The 19,602-nt window shown below is 35.6% G+C and overlaps 1 protein-coding gene across 1 annotated transcript; it reads right to left on the minus strand.

Moving 5' to 3' along the window:
- Nucleotides 1-5,875: 5,875 nt before the first annotated feature.
- Cdr1 (cerebellar degeneration related protein 1) lies at nt 5,876-9,747 on the minus strand. Its single transcript, XM_037198813.1, is given in 11 exon segments — nt 5,876-8,320; nt 8,322-8,401; nt 8,606-8,725; nt 8,728-9,079; nt 9,081-9,190; nt 9,193-9,254; nt 9,256-9,310; nt 9,313-9,346; nt 9,348-9,426; nt 9,428-9,577; nt 9,674-9,747. Coding segments are annotated over 11 exon segments (1,311 nt in total). The 3' UTR covers nt 5,876-8,125.
- Nucleotides 9,748-19,602: the final 9,855 nt, after the last annotated feature.

Genomic DNA, 19,602 nt, shown 5'->3' on the forward strand with positions numbered 1-19,602 from the left:
GGCAAGTCTCCAGTTGTGAAGGAAAGGAAAAGGAGTTCAGTAAGGACCAGTTCAATGAGGGATGGACTGGAATCACTAAAAACATCATATATAACATGAAATGCTGAAATCGAGAAAGTAGAAGTTTATTTGTGTTTGTAACTTCTAAAACAGAGGTTGAACAGGCCTCTTTACATTTGCATAAGCTGTTGATGAACATCTCTGAATTCAAATTTACCTGTGTATCTAGGTAAAATTTTAGACTATTCATTTCAAGGAATGGGTGATCAGATAAGCTTAAGAAACATTATGGACTGCATGGGGAAAAGTGGCAGGCAGAGAAAGCAGGTCATGAAGTTGTTGCCAAGTACCCTGAAAGTGATGAGATGGGTATAAGTGATGGCAGTTGGCCTGAACAATGGTCCTGTTCTTCTATAAGTGCATGCCAACTTGAATGTTTATCGCAAACTCTGACCACTTCAAATTCCAAATACTTTCTCTTTTAAAAGAGAATACCAGACACTATTTTATATCTACATGAATGAAAACTATCAACTAAGGGTAACTGAGAAACTCTTTGTGAATTCTCTGCAGTGCATTTTCTACTGAGGTTAATCAATACTTACATGAAAATGATGCTGACTTGAAAGTATAGCTGATTTGGGAAAAGGTCACCAGTGGAAAAATTATGATAGCGAATGATGCTCCTTGTGTGCAAATCATCTCTATTTCCCCAATAACAGCTCTTTTCCTTCAATCCCCACATTGGGCTTTGGAGTACTCACAATGTTCATGATGTGCTCTGATCAGCTCTGTGAAAGTAGCTCAGAAAATTTTCTTCACTTGTCCTAACAATAGTAGGAGAATAAGTGAGAGAAATAAAAATCCTAACCCCATAGTGGAATCTGGCAGAAATCTCAGACAGAGGTTGTTACTGGTTCTGACTGTCTTCTTCCAGTCATAGAAGAAATGGACAATGTACCATTGGACAAAACAGTGGGGTCATGGAGGGTTTGAAGAGATGGAGTTAAGTGATGTTGTTGATCTGTTGACTCTCATCCTGAGAATATACTTGAGAAATATTTTACAGGTATGATAACCTCAAATGTTGATTAAAAATAAGCCTCTTCATGTTAGCATCCAAAAACTCAAAGGATATTAAGGTGTGTGCATTCTGCATATCAAATCATCAGGAAGGAAAAGATCCTTCAGTAGACCTTCCGAGAGGCTTATATGATAGCACACAACCCTATTTCTGACTCTGTATCAACCAAGGTCAATAAATCTGTTCTCTCTGTTTCACAGGGGAGAAGGAATGTGGACCATCCACCCAGTCCTTTAAACAGCGCCACACACCAGTAGTTGAAACTTGGGATTCATACTCTCCTCTGGTGGCTCTGATGATATGCTTGGTGATTCACGTGCTGGAGGAAGAAAGTAGAGAAAACCAAGAACACTGCAGCAGACTCCGATTTTCTCTGTTCTTTCCTTACCATTGTTGTTATGAGCAGCATTTTCATAGGTGCATTGTAATCCTCACCAGGAGGGCAGAGAAAGTTAATTGAAAGTTCATTGCAAAGTAACCACAACTGCTAATGTAAAGTTTGTAAATATCACTGAGGTACACTTTGGTGTTTTATTTCTGTTAACAAACCAGTTTGCCTTGGACTTTTACACTGCTCTTTTCTGTCTCTTACCCTCTACCACAGAGGTCTTAAATTCCTCTGACTTGCATAGTGTGAGGGTTTCTGGAACACTTTCTAGAACCTAGCAAAGTGGGAGGGGCCTGCTAGCAGTGTGTTGTCCTATTCATCCTGAAATTTACTTTAAATTCTACTTATGTCTAACTTGGTATCTTGCCAGAGGGATTAGTTTGGCATAAGTTCATTTGTTGTGCGGCAGTTTGCAAGATAAATATTGGCTGATCCTGAGAGGCAGTGTATTTATAATGAATTCCTAGATTTGTATTGGTACCTAATCAAGAAGGAAGAGTTAGTGTTGTTCATAATATAGTTAATTTCCATAGTTAGATGGTTCTAACATAGATCATAACTTCCTGATCTCATGTTTGCCTAAACCCCTAGTGTTTTGAGACACTGAGCATCCTCCAGAAAAGGAATGCTGGTACTTCCTTTTCCCAGAGGTACTTCAGAATTCGTTTCTAGTTTGAGTGTCTAATTCACCTTCATATTCTCATTATTTACTAAAGTGTTATTAGGGTGAATTTTGAATGTTTGAAATTTCCTATGCAGATTTAACAAAGGGGAAAATCACAATGCTAGAGGCAAGATCTCAAACATTATTTTGTCATAGGCATATGATGAGCCCGCCTGGCCTTGTAGCTACTTACACACATTCTCACCTGCTGTCTATTTTGAACTCAGATGAACAATTTTTCTGGGAACAGACAGGAAGTCTGACTAGCATTGTTTGATTTTCTGCTCTAACTGCTACTGTGCCAACCTAGCATGAGCACTCTATCCTGATTATACATGATAATGATGTGAAAATATCTGAATAGAGGAAGGAAGAAGAAGAAATTTTGGCGTGAAGTTGCCAAAAAGAGAACTTAATATAGCCTAAAATGCATAAAAACAACCTGGAATGCAAGAAATAATGTTCAGCAATGAACTAAATGCTGCTTTTGAGTCACAGTGTTAATTAAAGGCCTTGCTCACACAGTTGGGAATGAGATGGCCCATGTTTTCAACACATTCAGAAGAAGCGAATGTGGGTTGAAAGCCCACAGGTGTTCTTAGTATTGACTGTATTTTGGAGTCAGGGAGAGGAGCTCTGAAAATTAGGATTTCTAGTGTAGTAGGGCCAGCACCTATATATTTGGAAAACAACTCGTGGTTCTATCTATGGCCCTAGATGCAAACTGCTGCTTTGAGGTGAAATGAAATTAAGATAGAAAAATGGAAGAGAAATAGGAGTGGGCCCAGGGAACAAGGCAAACATGATCAATTCAATATTTGTTCTGCTACTAGTTCAACGGGCAGTCTTACTCAAGTCACTCCATGCTTTTTATAGCTTCCAAATGAGGGTATACTATATTGGTCTTCAAGGTCCTTCTAAGTCACATTTAGAGAAAATTGCATCAACCTTATTGGTTGACTTTGTGAGCACCTTGGCCTTTACCCAGAGGCCAGGGTAAATACTAGTATTAAATTGTATTCATATTATTTGCAAATTGTGATTGGACTGTGGATGTAGTTCAGTGATAGTGCCTCTTCTTGGCAAGTAAGAGGCCTGGGCTCACTCCCAGCATTGTAAAAATGTGCTTGTGATTCAAGCTTTATTTATTTTAGACTCCCAGAAAAGAAAGTTAGGTATAGGTGACATAGAATAAAAAGCAAATAAAGTCAATTTTTTAATGAGAACACACCTTCCATGAGGTGTGTGTGTGTGTGTGTGTGTGTGTGTGTGTGTGTGTGTGTGTTATATGTGTACACGTGAATGGGTTTATATACCAGTGTGTGGTGGACATGGAAACCACAGCAAGACACTGGATGCCTTGCTCTATCACCCTCCAGCTTATTCCCTTGAGACGGGGTCTCTTTCTGAACCTGAAGCTATGCTGGCAGCCAGAAAGACCTACCAACCCTCCTATTTCTACTTCATCTCCCAACTTGGGGTTTACAGTCTAGCTTATTTTGTTAAATGTGGGTTCTGGTGATTCAAGTTCGGATTTTGATGCTTACAGAGCAAGCATTCTTCTCCACTGAACCATCTTCCCAGCCTTGACATTTATTTTAGTTGGTTTTATACAGTTTATGTCATCAAATGGTTTGGGCAAGTACTGGAGCTCAATATAAAGAAGCACACTGATAGAAATTTCCTTCTTGATAAGCATATTTAATCACAGAGAAAAAGAAAAAGGAAGATAGGGAGAAAGGGAAGTTTAGCAGCTGAAATAGAATGGATTAGAAAGCTGGCAAGTGATTTTAAAAGATCCTTTTGTTTATGATCTTAAGTTGAAAACATGGGAGAAACCTATTTAATTTGCACATTGAAATCATATGTCTGCCACCATATGAAAGTTAATAAATGGCTTCAGTGGTATCTATTTTTAACAGTCTGTGAACAGTGCCTTTGACATGAAATATATTGATCACTGAACTTGACATAGGATTCTTACCTTTCAATGGTCTTTGATGTCAGTGTTGTAAACAGAAAATATATATTTTGATGGAATATAAAGTTAAACAAAGAGAGAATAGAATATTTCCTTAGCATAAGTTACATATGTGGCAAAATTAAATATAAATCCAGTGTGTCTGAGACAATGGATTTTGCCTTACATGGCTGGTTAGCCCATCATCACAAGTACCCAGAGTTGGTGCTTGACTACTTGGCAGTGATATGATATGTATTATAATGAGAAATACAAGTGACTTCAAGTGAGGGTTTGGAAATTGACTTTTTGTCTTCTCTGAGTTAGGGATGCTGTGTGTTTAAGTTAGTGGTACTTAGCCCTGGCAAGGTAAGCCTTGCCTTTATGGGGTATGAGAAGTCATCACAGAGACTAGGCCTTAGAATTAGAGAGACCTGTTTCTAACTTTTCTCATGGCAATTACTGGCTGCCTGACTGTGGGCATATTTGTTAACTATTGTAGACTTCATTTTCTAATCTGTAAAATGGGGTGGAAAATACCTATATTATTAGATGGCAAATGGAGATTACACAAGATGCTTCGTACAGTGCCTGGCACATAGTAAGCGCTCAATAAATCATTGCTATTATTATTATTATAATACTATACATATATCTTGTGTATTAGAACATGATTTATACTTGGCAAAATTTTAATATTGATTTCCTTCAAAATATGGTATACATGATGATTTTAAAAGAAAGAATAAGAAAAGAATTTTGATATTTTTCCTTGTTTGCTGATAAGAAACATCTGAAATTGTTCCATTGTTCCTGCAGTAATTCTTTTATACTGTGTTTATGTGATTACTGTTGTATGATGTTGATTTATCTGGTGATTACAGGTGATGACTTTTTGACATAAATGTATTCCTGTACTCTTGAAAATCCATCTACTTAGTTCTACCTTTAAAGATAATTAAGACACTCTGATAGGGAGTGATGATAATTCTGTATAGAATGCCTTCTTGACCACTGAATTTTTAGCTTAGTTTCCTTTCAAATAAATGTGCAAGGCAAAGTATTCTTACTAGGCATAGGGCTTCTTCACAACTAACTTCTGAAACTTTTGATATTCCATACATTTATCCTGGCATTCAGGAATTTTTAAGGACTAGTATTCAGAAAGTAGGGTATTCATCAAGACTTCAGTACTGTGATTTTTTAAAGCTACACATCTTTTCTTGCTTCAATGCAATTTAAGACAACTGTTTACTAGTATCACTTTAGTGGCCTTCCATCACAAACTTTTTCTTTCCACTTGGAGTATTTGGTATACAAGCATTATATGTGTACCTACTAGTATTTGCTACTTAGCACTGCTCGGCATGACTATCATCATATTTGGTTCTGATCCACATATTGCCTTGTAAGAAGACCCACAATGAATACCCATTGTCTCTTGATAGCTGTTTGATTTTTAAGTCATGGGCCATTACCAGTGCACCTTACTAGTTTTGACTTGAGTTCTTTGTTTGCAATACATGTGCCAATTCTTGTCCTTCTAAGTCTTATATAAGTAATAAGAGACTTGAAGCTATACCTTACCTCTCATCTCCTATGACTGTTAAGTTCTAATGAGTGAAATCATAACTTTACATATATTTTTTTATTCATGAGATGACCCACCAAATTATAATATTTATTTTCCCTCTCTCCAGGTGTGCTCAGTCTACAGGGGTGGATTTCCCCTACGTGTGTGTGTGTGTGTGTGTGTGTGTGTGTGTGTGTGTGTGTAAGTAATCCTCTAGCTTCTGTCCATCATCTTCCTTGACTAGGACTTTGGGTCCAGGCCATTTAATTTTGGCTCTGAATATAAGGGCACCTAAATAATTGCCAGCCTCAACTTCTGATTTTCACCATGTTACACAATATCTTCTGTGCTACTAGGCTTCAAAATGTTGCATCTGTACTTTTGCATGTGAATGCAAACCATAGATGTGCTTAAGTTCATTGTGCTCTAGATTTGATATCTAGAGTTGGGCTTGGCAAACTACAGCCTTTGGGCCAAATCCACCCACCCAGACTTTTTTTTTTTTTTTAAACAAATTGTTTTAGTGGTATATACTTTAGCTGCAATTTTCCTTATCTGTGCTTACACTAATAGGGTAGTTTCAATAGAGACCATTAAAATTTAACAACTTAATCCTTCACAGAATATATTTGCCGAACCCTTATTTAGAACCAAGTAATTTTTCTAGCTGAAGGTACTACATATTCTTTGATAATTTCTATCCTACTGGCATCCATTCTGTCAAACCATGAATGCTAAAAAGGTCAGTTCATTGAGATTGTAGAGATAGGTTCTGACACATTTAAATTACTTTTTTAACTTGAACTTCCTGCTTCCTCTTTGTTATCTACTTCAAATGGCCTTGCCCTTGTTTTGCTTTTTAGTAGAAGAGATGCTGTTGTTATAAAAGTCTGTGCTATGGTTTGATTATCTTTGAATATACCATCTACATCATAATATGAAAGGCTTTCAATGTTACCAATATTTTTAAACATGGTCTTCTAATTTCTAAGATCAGGCCTTTTTATCTTCCAATATCTCTAACTCAGGTCTTCTAAGTTCCACAAATGACAGTATTTTCAATAACTTTTCCTCATATCACAATATTCTTATTTTCTAGTCTCTGGCCTGAAGCATCTCCAGTGCTTGTGTTTTCTAATCTATTTAGTATATTAGATTTATTAAAAGTCTTACATCTTCTAATATTTTTTATCACTACTTAAAGTCAAGCCTGTCTTTCACAGTCCAGAATAATAATTTTCACATCTTCTGTGGTCCCAACCATTCAATATTTCCTAGTTACAGGGCTTCTAGAGTGCATTTATTTGATAGCACCCAAGTCTAGTTTTTCCAGTGTATTGTAGTGTATTGTTCAGTTATCAGATCATTATTATTATCTATTAATATCTTCTTAATCTTGATTTTACAGTGTCTTTTTAAAAATCAAATTTATTATTTGACTATTTCATGCATGTATATATAATGCACTATTACTCTAATCCCTATCCTTTCTAATATCCTTATCCCTGTCAGTCTTCATCCTCACTATAAATTTTTACTACATTCATGTCTTTTTTGTTTTGTGATCCACTGAGTTCAACCAGGGCCATCCTTGTGACCATGGGTGTGGAACTGCCCTTTGGAGTATGGGAGGCTCACCACAGTCACATCTGAAGACAGTGACTCCCCTTCTCCTAGTATCAGTAAGTAGCTAGTAGTTCCCCAAGGAAGGGTAGGACCCCATAAGTCCTTTCCTCATCTGTGACTGACAAGCCCCATCTTGTAACAGGCTCAGGAAAGGTAACTGCATCTATTGTGAGTTCATGATAGCAATGGCTTTGTCATGCCTGGAAAATAGCATTCCATTGCCCCTTTCTCTCTCATCCAGCTCTTACATTCTTTCAACTCCAATAATGTCTTTTTATTGCCAGTTCTTCCCTGACAGGAACTCTCTTTTTCTAACACTCAGGCGTTCTGTTACTCTGAACCCATAAATAACTAGATCTTTTAGCATCTAGAGCTCTTTATAGCTAGGGTTGCCAGTATCATTTAAACTTAATCCTTACAAATTAAGTCATTTTTTGACAGGAATATGGAAAAATTGAGGTTTTCTATTATCTCTCAATAGGTGGAGTTTTTTAATTTGTGATTTGTAAATGTCCAGGTCTTTTGTTCTCCATAAAACTACTGATTAGGGGTTCAAAATACAAGATTTGTAATGCCTTGATTATCTAAGACATCTAGTATATGGCTTTCAGTATCAAATATCCAAGCATTCAGGGTCTCCAAAGTCTTTAATGTCCAAAGTAACCAATGTCTTAAAAAATACAAGCCTTCCAGTATTTCCAAAAATCCTGTGCTTATGATGTTTCCAATATCTAGGGTTTCCAATGGTGCCAGTATCAAGGTCTTCCAACATCTCCAGGTCTTCCAGCAACTGCAAGTCTTCCAACAATGTCAAGATCTTCCAGACAATCCTAATCTTCCAGAAAATCCATGTCTTCCAAAAACCTCCAAGTCTTCCAGAAAATCCAGTCTTCCATAGAATCCAGATCTTCCAGAAAAATCCATGTCTTCCAGAAGAATCCACGTCTTCCAGAAGAATCCACGTCTTCCAGAAGAATCCATGTCTTCCAGAAGAATCCACGTCTTCCAGTGCAATCTATGTCTTCCAGAAAAATCTGCGTCTTCCACAAAATCCAACTCTTCCAGAAAATCCCAGGTCTTCCAGCCAGTCCACGTCTTCCGGAAAAATCAGTGTCTTCCAGTCAATCCAAGTCTTCCAGAAAAATCCAGGTCTTCCAGCTAATCTATGTCTTCCACCAGTTCAAGTCTTCCAGAAACCCAAGTCTTCCACTAAATCCAGGTCTTCCAATAGATCCATGTCTTCCAATAACATCCAGGTCTTCCAGCCAAGGTATGTCTTCCTGAAGATATACGTCTTCCTGAAGATTAATGTCTTCCAGAAACTTCCCAAGTCTTCCACATATCTATGTCTTCCAAATAATCCTGGTCTTCCGGACAATTCAGGTCTTCCTGAAAATTCATGTCTTCCAGAAAATCCATGTCTTCCCAAGATCTATGTCTTCCATTGATCTCCTGGTCTTCCATCTATCCACATCTTCCAGAAAATCCATGTCTTCCATCAAATCCATAGCTTCCGGGAAGTCCAAGTCTTCCAGATTATCCATGTCTTCCCAAAAATCTGTGTCTTCCTGAAAATCCACATCTTCCTGAAAATCCATGTCTTCCCAAAATCCAAGTCTTCTCAAAAAATCCATGTCTTCTGGAAAAATCATGTCTTCCAGAAAATCCACATCTTCCAGAAAATCCATGTCTTCTGAAAAATCCACGTCTTCCAGAAAATCCATGTCTTCTGGAAAATCCATGTCTTCCAGAAAATCCATGTCTTCTGAAAAATCCATGTCTTCTGGAAAAATCCATGTCTTCCAGAAAATCCGCATCTTCCAGAAAATCCATGTCTTCCAGAAAATCCACGTCTTCCAGAAAATCCACGTCTTCCAGAAAATCCACATCTTCCTAAAATCCACGTCTTCCAGAAAATCCACGTCCTCCAGAAAATCCACGTCTTCCCAAAATCCACGTCTTCCAGAAAATCCACGTCTTCCCAAAATCCACGTCTTCCCAAAAATCCACATCTTCCAAAAATCCACGTCTTCCAGAAAATCTACGTCTTCCCTGAATCCACGTCTTCTCAAAATCCACGTCTTCCCGAAAATCCATGTCTTCCCGAAAATCCACGTCTTCCCAAAATCCACGTCTTCCCAAAATCCACATCTTCCCAAAAATCCACATCTTCCCAAAATCCACATCTTCCCAAAAATCCACAGTCTTCCCAAAGATCCACCGTCTTCCCGAAGATCCACAGTCTTCCCGAAGATCCACAGTCTTCCCAAAAATCCAGTCTTCACAAAGATCCACAGTCTTCCTGAAAATCCAGTCTTCAGAAAAATCCATGTCTTCGAGAAAAATCCACGTCTTCCAAGGAGTACATGTCTTCCTACACCTCCAAGTCTTCCAGCATCTCCAGGGCTTCCAGCATCTGCCTGTCTTCCAACATCTCCACATCTTCCAACATCTGCGTCTTCCAACATCTTCAGGTCTTCCTACAACTACCCAGTCTTCCATCAACAGGCTCAATATCTGCATGCTCCAGTGTCTCCAGTGTATCGGTTTTCTGACATTCAGGTTTTCCAGTGTCTGCCATATCCAGGTATTGAAAGTTGTTTCATAGTTTATTTTTCCCAATATTTCCTTAGTTTGGGGATTTGTCAAATCTAGTCTTTTCCATCTAAGTCTTTCTGGGTGCAGATATTTTTAGACTAACATCTCAAATTAACTATTCCTGCTTTTAGTAGAACTAGTTTCAAAATATTTAAAAACGTATTACCTGTTACAGACCAAGTTTTGGGGGCCAACTATAGTATTGTTTGTGTTTTTTTTTATATTGGGAAACATATATTCTTTATAAATTTTAAGGATTGTGTGAAGAAAGAAGCTTTAAAGAATTGGTGCAGTAATTTTACAACTTTGGTAATGCTTATAGTTTTGATGGTAAACCATGTTTAAGCACAAGTGAAATTATTTTAATGAAAAAATTTCATGCTTAAAGACTATAATTTTATAATATAGGTAAAGATAACAGCACATACTTATCTATTTTGTCTGTTTTTAATAATATTTGTCCCAATGTGGTAATAATAATAATAATAATAATAACAATAATACATTTGCTGTGTTCAGGCACCGTTCTAAGATCCTTACATGCATCAACTCATTTAATCGTCACAACCCATTGAGATAGGAGTTATTATTATCTCTTATAGATGAGGAAACTGCTATATAGTGAAGTAACTTGTCCAAAGGACACAACTAGTAAATAAAAGAGCTAGGATTGAACCCAGCTAGCCTGTTTCCAGAATCCATGATTCTACCACTATGTTCTTTTTTTTTGTATATGATGATGAAAATCAAGATGAATGTAAGGGGAACTAAAGTTATACGGTTCCCATATTATATATAGGATATTATAAAAATCTCATATACAAACAGTCATTCTTTAACCTGTCACTGTCAGAATGTTATTTGTATCAATAGAGTCATCCTAAAACCAGGTACTATATCATCCCTTGCTCATTTATGTGAAAGTAGGTTCGAATATTTCCTTATACCAGGTTTGACAAGAAGGATACAGTGAGTTCAAATACATCTTACTTTAGAATCATAGTCATAGCTTCATGCTTGAAATTTTAATGCTTGGAAAGTTAAAGGAAATTTAACTTTCCTTTCCACTTTAATGCCTAGTCATTCCTCATTTTCCAGTCTTAACCATATTATCCAGATCACTTACTATTAGTTTGTTTTTGACCTCCAGGATCTTCCTGCTTCTTCAGATATCACTGACTTCCTGGGTTCCTGACACTGCCTTGTATCCACCTAATGGTAACTACAACTTAAATCCCAGGCTGCTGATCTAAAGAGCTGTCTTTTTTTGGTTCTCTAAGTCTCAGCTCTCCTTAGGCACTTCGAGCAATGCCTCTGGCTGATATGAAAAACATAAAAGCCATATAATGAACTTATAGTTAGGCAAGTAATATCTGAAGATTTGCAATCATCTGTGTGATAATCAAAAGTAATAACAAGTGAAATATCAATAAGTTTTGAATTAGAGTTGACAAAGTGCTATCACTTCATTTATTCATCCATCCATTCATTCAATAAATATTTATTGAGCGCCAAATTTGTGCCAGGCATTTTTAATGGAGCTTAAAATGATTTGGGGGTTACATAAAAAGCAAAGATAATTAATTAATTATCAGTTGTGGTAAGGGCATGTAGAAAAAGTAAGTATAGGATGCTGTGAGGGTTTTCAAAGTGAAGAAGTCAAATTCATGCTGTAGCTAGTTTCTTTTTTGGTTGTTACAGTAAGCTTGTGATTTAGAAAACATAGGTGCTTTTATATCAGTTTTACCTAATTAGAGCAATAAATATGGGTTTGAGGTGTTGTTTGAACTTCTTTTTTCTTTCACTATTCCATTCTACCTTAATTAGAAACATTGAAAATTTGTAATTTTTAACATTTTATCCAAAGCATTTATCCGAATTGTTTTCAATGTGGATAATGCAAGCTGGGTGTGGTGTCTGTAATCTCAGCACTCTATGGACTAAAGCACTCAAAGTGAGAGTTCAAGACCAGCTTGGCCTACCTAAAGAGGTCTTGTGTCAGGAAGAGGTAGGTAAGTTTTTTAAGGCTTTGCTGGCCAGGTGGTTAAGGGATTGGACTCTGAATAAAATATATAGATAATGATGTTCCTCATACTTAGTGACAGTACCAAAAATGGAAAAAGCTCACTCTAGACTTTGTGTGTGTGCATGTATATATGTGCAGTGACACCATTGTGAGGGCAAGTGCACATGTACATGCATGTAGAAATCACAGATGACTCTGAGTGCCATTCTTCAGAAGCCATTTGCCTTGTTTATTTGTGGGGTTTTTGTTGTTGTTTGTTTTGATCCAAGGTCTCTCTTTTGTCTAGAGTATTCCAATTAGGCCAGCTGGCCCCAGGTGTCCATGTCTCTGCCTCCCCAGTGCTGGAATTATAAGGGCATACCACAACACATAACCTTTTAAAAATATAACTCCTCATGTTTGTAGAGCATATACTTTACTAGCTGGGTTATCTCCCCAGTCACTAGCTCTAGATTTAAGTGAATGAATAAGTAAATGTGTTATTTATATATACTATTTGTCAATAAAATATTTATGGTTTGTGAATTATGTAATGCTAGTTTCAAAATCAGCTTGATGTAAAGTGTGGCTGCAAATATGATCAGAGACAAATGGCCATTAGAGAGTGTGAACTGGTTATCATAGGATAAGAAGGATGTGTGAGATCTTTTTCTTTATATTTTTACTGTTTTCCCCCATAGTCCCTACCATGAAAAATATACCTTATGTTGAAGAAAAACATTTAAACAGTTGTATACAAAGTTTATTATTTATTTGTCTTCTGAAAATGTACATGTAATTTTTATTGCAAAACTTCAAAATATAAAGAAACAAAGTGAAAAATATATTCTCAAATTATCTCAATTCTCACAGAAAAATTATAAAGATTTTTGACATGGTCTTTCAAAATTATCAGCAATTTTCTTTTTAAAAATGGAATGAGTTCACTTTGTAATTTCTTTCACTTAATAAATTATAAATTTCCACAACAGTAAACTGTTTTTATGTTATAATTTTAATATGAGATATATTTATTTCATCTCCCTCTAGTAGATATTATATTCCATCCAACATTTTAGTATTTAGTAAAATATGTAGCAATAAGCATACATATAGTACATATAGTGCAGTACCCAAACTGTATCATATTATATTGTAGTCCAGTATATACTATGTGAAAACTTGTTTATATATCATTTAGAATAAATAATTAGAATGAGAATGTACTGAGTCAAAGGTTGTTAACTTTAATGTGCTTTTTTCACAGAACAAAAATACAAGCAATCCAGATGCCAACAATTGGAGATGGTTAAGAAAAAATTATAAGTATTTGATAGTTACTTTCCAGAATTTCCAACTTTATACCTGGAAGAACATTTACTGAAATGGTACTATGTTCACAAGGTGTTATCAGTAAGAGGAACAGTCACATAAAAATATATATAATATTCATGGCTTGTAGATGGAAAATGACATACATATCTTTAGAAAAGGAACCAGAATATACATCCTAAAATTTTAGCAGAAAAAGTTTAAAAAGGAAGCAGGCTGAGCTTATATTTATTTTTATTAAAAAAAAAATGGCTCAGTCAGTAAAGTACCTGCCATACAAGCATGATATCTTGAGTTTAGATGCGCAGCACCCACATAAAAATGGCAGTATCTATCTGAAAACCAGTTGTTGAGGGAGAGTGGTAGAGCAAGACAGATCCTGCGGGCTCACCAGCCAGTTTAGCAGATTTGATAAGCTCCAAATTCATTAAGAGACCCTGTCTTAACAAGTAACATGGAGCCTGATCATAGAAGATGCTTGAAATGCAAGTGTTCACACATGCATGTATATCTGCATGCACATATGCACATACTCACATGATCATATATATACCTTCACACACAGATACATGCTTATGGGAAATGGTAACCAAAGGCGGTAATACATAGAGTTCTTTTCCTAATACTACTGCATAGATGTAGCTATGATTATTTGACTATTCTTAGTGATTTGTCTATTAATGTCCATCTATTGTTGAGTGTTTTACAGAATAATTATATATTGTCATATATCATATAAATAGAATTAATATTATAAAACTTCCTGCTCATTAGGAAGTCATTTTGTATTGCATTATTATTAGGTTCTTTCTGTGTGTGTGTGAATGAGAGGTCAGAGGAAAAACACTTAAAGAATTCTGTTTTCTCCTTAGACCATGTGGGGATTGAGTGCAGGTCATTAGGCCTGGCAGTAGGAACCTTTACCTGCTGAGCCATTCTGCCAGCCTGAAATTCATTTTTTAAATGAATAGCAATAGTACATTGTATAGTACATACTGTATTCTTATCTTGTTCTCTCACACATGTGTCTTTGGGCTTATAGAATTTTATTGTAATTATAGATAATACTATGAAGAGTATTATGGTGAATATATCTTGTCCACTTTCACAAGTGGACAATTCACAATTTTTTATAGGCTAGTAACTTAGAAATAAAAGTTCTACATCAAAGTATTTGAATTGAATTGCCTGTTTGGCATGCTAGCCACCAACATTCTTTTCAGTTTCTGTCAACATTTTTCATGGAAAATAATAGCTTGGAATGATTTTCTCACAATTGTCAACATTTTTCATGGAAAATAACTTTCATGTGATAACTAATAAAGTTAAACATCTTTTCATATGTCTATTCATTTGTCTTCTATTGGCCATTCTTTCATATCTTACACTTCTGTTGTGTCATTTGTCTTTGTAAAAATTAATTTAAAGGGATTTCTGGATAATAGAACTGATATCCTCTTCTGTGGTACAGATTGAAAATGTCTATCATTTGGTAAATTTATTTGTGGTACTACTTTCCAGAAAGGCAAATTTGATTATATAAAATAGACAATTTCATTCCTTTTTAGTTTCTTGTCTTTGTCTCTTATTTCAGTGGGCTCTTATACCATAAGATTGAAAGAATCATGCAAAAAATAGAAATATTAGAAGGAAATATAGGAGACTAAGATTAGTGATTGTACTTTAGGATCTAGAATTTGTTTTCATTTGTGTGTCTGTTTATTGAAAAGTACAAAGCAAAGTTTCCTTCTCAGAAAAGATAGCCAGATTCCCAAATGTTGTCATTTCCACATTAACCTAGAATTCTCCTATCATAAAATATTTAGGTAAGTTTTTTTTTCTGTTCTGTGGATAGTATTTGGCTATTAATGAGGTTAGCACCTCATTGCTTTACTTGCTGAAGCTTGATATTTTGAAGTGTGATAGCTATGTTTTTCCTTCAGTATTCATTTTCCCTAATTTTATCCTTTTTGTTCATTTGTGATTTTAGCATCAACTTCCATTGAAACATGCCTTCAAAATGCCTTAGAGCTTTTGAGTTATGACACGAATTGGCATGTTTACAGTAACATTTTGTATCCAGAAACATGTTGTCTTTCTCAGTTTAATTTTTTTGTAGTCATTACACAATTTTTAGGCCATTTCTTTGTTTATATGTGGCTGTTACTCTAATGAATGATATTACATTTTTACTATATATCTTATTTTTAAATTTAACACACCATATGATAATTTCATGAATGTATATAATTTGTAAGAATCAAATCATGGTAATTAATATCTCCTCCTCAAATAGTTCTCTCTGAGCATACTGGTTCTGTTCTCTGTGTGCTTATATTTGGCCATGTTGATTGAGTCTGTATCTTAACTGCTGTTGGTAGTATTGCAATTGCATTTTGAAAATTTATTGTCAATAGTGTATAGAAAAGCTACTGATTTTTTAAAACATTTATCTTGTATCCAACCATCACATTCAGCCATTTCTACTTCTAATACTGTATTTCTTCAGTTAATTATTTTAAATTCTGAGGTACACAGTTGTGTCTATTTTAAATAATGAGATATTTGTCTTTTCCCTCTGATATTTGTATCTGATTTTTCCCTATTAAATTGGTAAAGATTTTTTGACCCTTGAGATAATGCATATGTACATTGTTGAATAAAGAACAGATAATCTCTTCTATTTATACTTTAATACAAATCCTTTACTATTTCTCTTACAGATGTAATTGCTATTGTTTCTAACACATGCGTCTTTTCAAGATATATAAATGTCCTTCCATTCCCTTGACTTAAAATTTTATCAGGAATATATATATATATAATGCTATCAGTTTTTTCTGGTGCCTTTGAAAATATTTATCAGGATAAAGTACAGTTATTCTCTTTAATTAATTAATGCAATTAACTACTATAATTAAGTGAGCTACTTTAGCATTCCAGAAGTAAAACTCACTTGGTAGTGGTATTTTGGTCTGTCACTATTTCATTTAAGAGACAAAACTCTATATTACCAATATCTTATAAGAAGTGAATGCCTCTTTACCTTTTCCATAACATAACACACTTGGGGTGAGAGAAGATTGCTCAGGGATGAGAGAACTGGTTTCCCAGGTATTGTATCCTGCCTTTGGAGTTAAGACCACAGTATATACCCAGTCCATCTATAGGCAGTAGTTTCATGCTCTGCCTTTCACCATACCATGTGTAAAATTTTATCTACAACTTTAATCCAGAAGTTATTATAGTTTGTTTAATTTTTGAAACTGGATCTCACATAACTGTGTAGCGGAGGATGACCTTGATTGTCTGATCCTTCTGCTTCCAATTCCTTGGTGCTGGGATTTTATGTGTATGCCACCATGTTCTAGGCAGTGCTGGAATTGAGGTCAGCACTAACTGAGTCACATACTCATTCCCCTGATTTATCTTAGGAAGATACCTATTTCATCATGCCTAGGTTTCAGTTAGGTTTTGTTTTTCTGTCCTTTTTTATTTCTTTAATTTCTACTCATGCTATCTCACATATAGAGAAAATATCTTAATTGTATATAATATAATATAGTATAATATAATGTGGATAATTTCTTTTTATCTTTTATGTAATGACTTTTAAAATAAGCATCCCATAGACTACTCGTATATTATTCTTGCTGACATAATATTTTATATTGCTCTACAGCAAATCAAGCACATTTATTATTAGTCCAGTTTTCTATTTTTGTTTGCTTGATTTAAAATGTAAAATTTCTCATAAATGTAAACTCCTCTACCTCATTATTTTTTCAAAATTTCCCATTCCTAACCATTTTTGTTTGTCATGTTTAAATATTTAGGTACATTCAGTTCCATGATAGTCTTACTTAATGTTTCTTTACTTCTGCTTTGCTTTTGGTAGCATGGTCTTTTCTGTTCCCAGACTTCCAACCTTCTCTGCTGCCTTGTTAAGTGTCCCCCTTTTGAAATAACACATAATACAGTATTTTTACCTTATAACAAATTAAGCTTTTATTAATAGATAATTAAAGCAGCGAACAATATTAGGTATGGTATGTTTCTTGATAGTCCACATCTTAAAAGCTTGTCCTGAAGTATTTCTAGTGGGGATAAAAAGGGAATTTTGAGATTTTATTTCATCTGAGAATTCCCCCCACTCCCCCAGAGCTGAGGATCGAACCCAGGGCCTTGCTCTTGCTAGGCAAGCCCTCTACCACTGAGCTAACTCCCCAACCCCTCATCTGAGAATGTTTATCTTTTGATTCATAGTTTGAAAGTCCACATTAATGGTACTGTTTACTTATTTATTTTGGAATTTTGTTATTTTTTCCTTTCTACATTTGTCAAAGTGTATGACTCCTTTTTAGTTATTTTTTTTTTTTGTTTTGAGGTTATGATATAATTACAAAAGTATTCCCTTCCCTTTCCTTCCCCCAAACCTTCCCATATACCACATCCCCCCTCCTTCAAATACATGGCCTCTTTTTTTATTAATTGTTGTAATCTGCATATAGGTATACATCTATACATAGATATTCCTAAATACAACCCCTTCAGTCTGTATAATGTTACTTGTATATTAGTTTTTAGGACTGACCATTTGGCACTGGATTTCTTTTATCTATAATTATTTAAAAGTTTGAAGTATCACTTTTATTCCAATATTGATATATGTATATATATATTAATTTATATACTTTTATATTGTAACTTTCAAGCTGAAGTTCTGATAATAAAAATGGAGAAAATATCTCATTTTAAATGTGTCTAGTGTTGGTTCTTTTTCATTCCTTTGTGGGCACTCATCACACAAATTTTAGTTTTTACAATTGTTTATTGCACAGGGTAGCACATGTAACACAACACATGTGTGGAGATTGGAAGACAACTTGGGGGACTTGTTTTTTTTTTTTAAGTCTTGAAATAAGGTCATTAGGCTTGGAGACAAATGCCTTTATCCACTGAGTCATCTCATCAGTTCTTGTCATGAAGATTTTTAGATCCTTCCACCAACTTCTCAATCCCTCATTACTCCTGTCCATTCTGTTTATTACTGCCAGATTAATCTCCACAAGGGGAATGTTAAACACCTGGAAATAACAGTTTCCTAATGAAATCTGTAACCCTCTTCATATACCCATGCCTCTGAATCATCTACACTGGTCTTGGTTTCGTCCCATCTCAAAAACATCAGCATTTGTTCTTTGTTTTATTTAATTCACTTGTTTTCTATTTTTTTCTGAGGCTGGTGTGTGTGTTGTGTGTGTGTGTGTGTGTGTGTGTGTGTGTGTTTGTGTGTGTGTGTGTGTGTGTGTCCTTGCCAACATTTAGGGGATTTTTGTTTCTATTCTTTTACTAGTTTTCTGAAAGGGGACATTTAAGTTTTCAGAGGAGCTGGAAGATTTTGATCACAAAAATGATTGGAAGAAAAATCACTTTTGACCCTGAAACACTCAGACATTTGATGTGTATTGAAAACGAGACATCTTGACCATATATTAAAGTTGCCCTTAACCCCAAACAAAGGTTTACTTCCACTCCGAGGAGCAGTGCTGAACTTCTTTACTTCCACTGACACCTTTTCTCAATTTCTCTACTCTGCTAATGCTTCATAGTAGAAGAGTCTCCATCTACCACTTCCGTTAGAGGTGACTGGGTCATGCCAGCATTTAATCCCAGACCTTAAGTTCCTTCCAAAGTTTCCATCAGCCACTCCAAGCTCAAGGCCTCTCCAGAGCCTCTGAATTTGATTTCAGTCCATGTCATCTATCTTCTCATGGAATGATGCCAATAACGCAGGGCCTTAAAAACAAAAACACATTTTCTGACAAATACCATGAATTAATTTGATCTTGCCCTTACTCCTATAGAACAAATCCTCCAGTGTCTTTACTTCTGCCTCTACAGTTTCTTACAACATGGTAGTGTGGGTATAGCTCCAAGCACTACTCTCCTAACCACTTATAACTACATACCCCCAGGATCTTAGGCACCAAGAGAAGCTTTGCTGAGGCAGGAAAACCCCAAATGCTGGGAGCTTGCTTGAATGATAAGCAGGATTCCTTATTCCTCATTCATGCTAGCCTATGCCTGTTCTCCAGGGTTGGCAGAATTCTGACAGGGGGAGGAGGCATGTTTATGACTTCTTAAGGTAAATAGGATGGAAGTGGCATGCCTGCAAGGTCACATTGCAAAGGTATAAATATGGGGAGTTCATAAAGGGTGCCAACACCAAAATCTGCAACAGTTCTCTCTCCTTTTGTCCAGTTGACCTTGTCTGTCTGTTCCACATGCAGAACACCCTGTTCCCTTCCCCAAAACCTCATTTGTTCCTCATTTGGTGGACATACAAGAATGAAATGGGAGTAGACAACC

Source organism: Peromyscus leucopus, chromosome X (assembly GCF_004664715.2).
Source record: "Peromyscus leucopus breed LL Stock chromosome X, UCI_PerLeu_2.1, whole genome shotgun sequence".
NCBI classification, from domain to species: Eukaryota; Metazoa; Chordata; class Mammalia; order Rodentia; family Cricetidae; genus Peromyscus; species Peromyscus leucopus.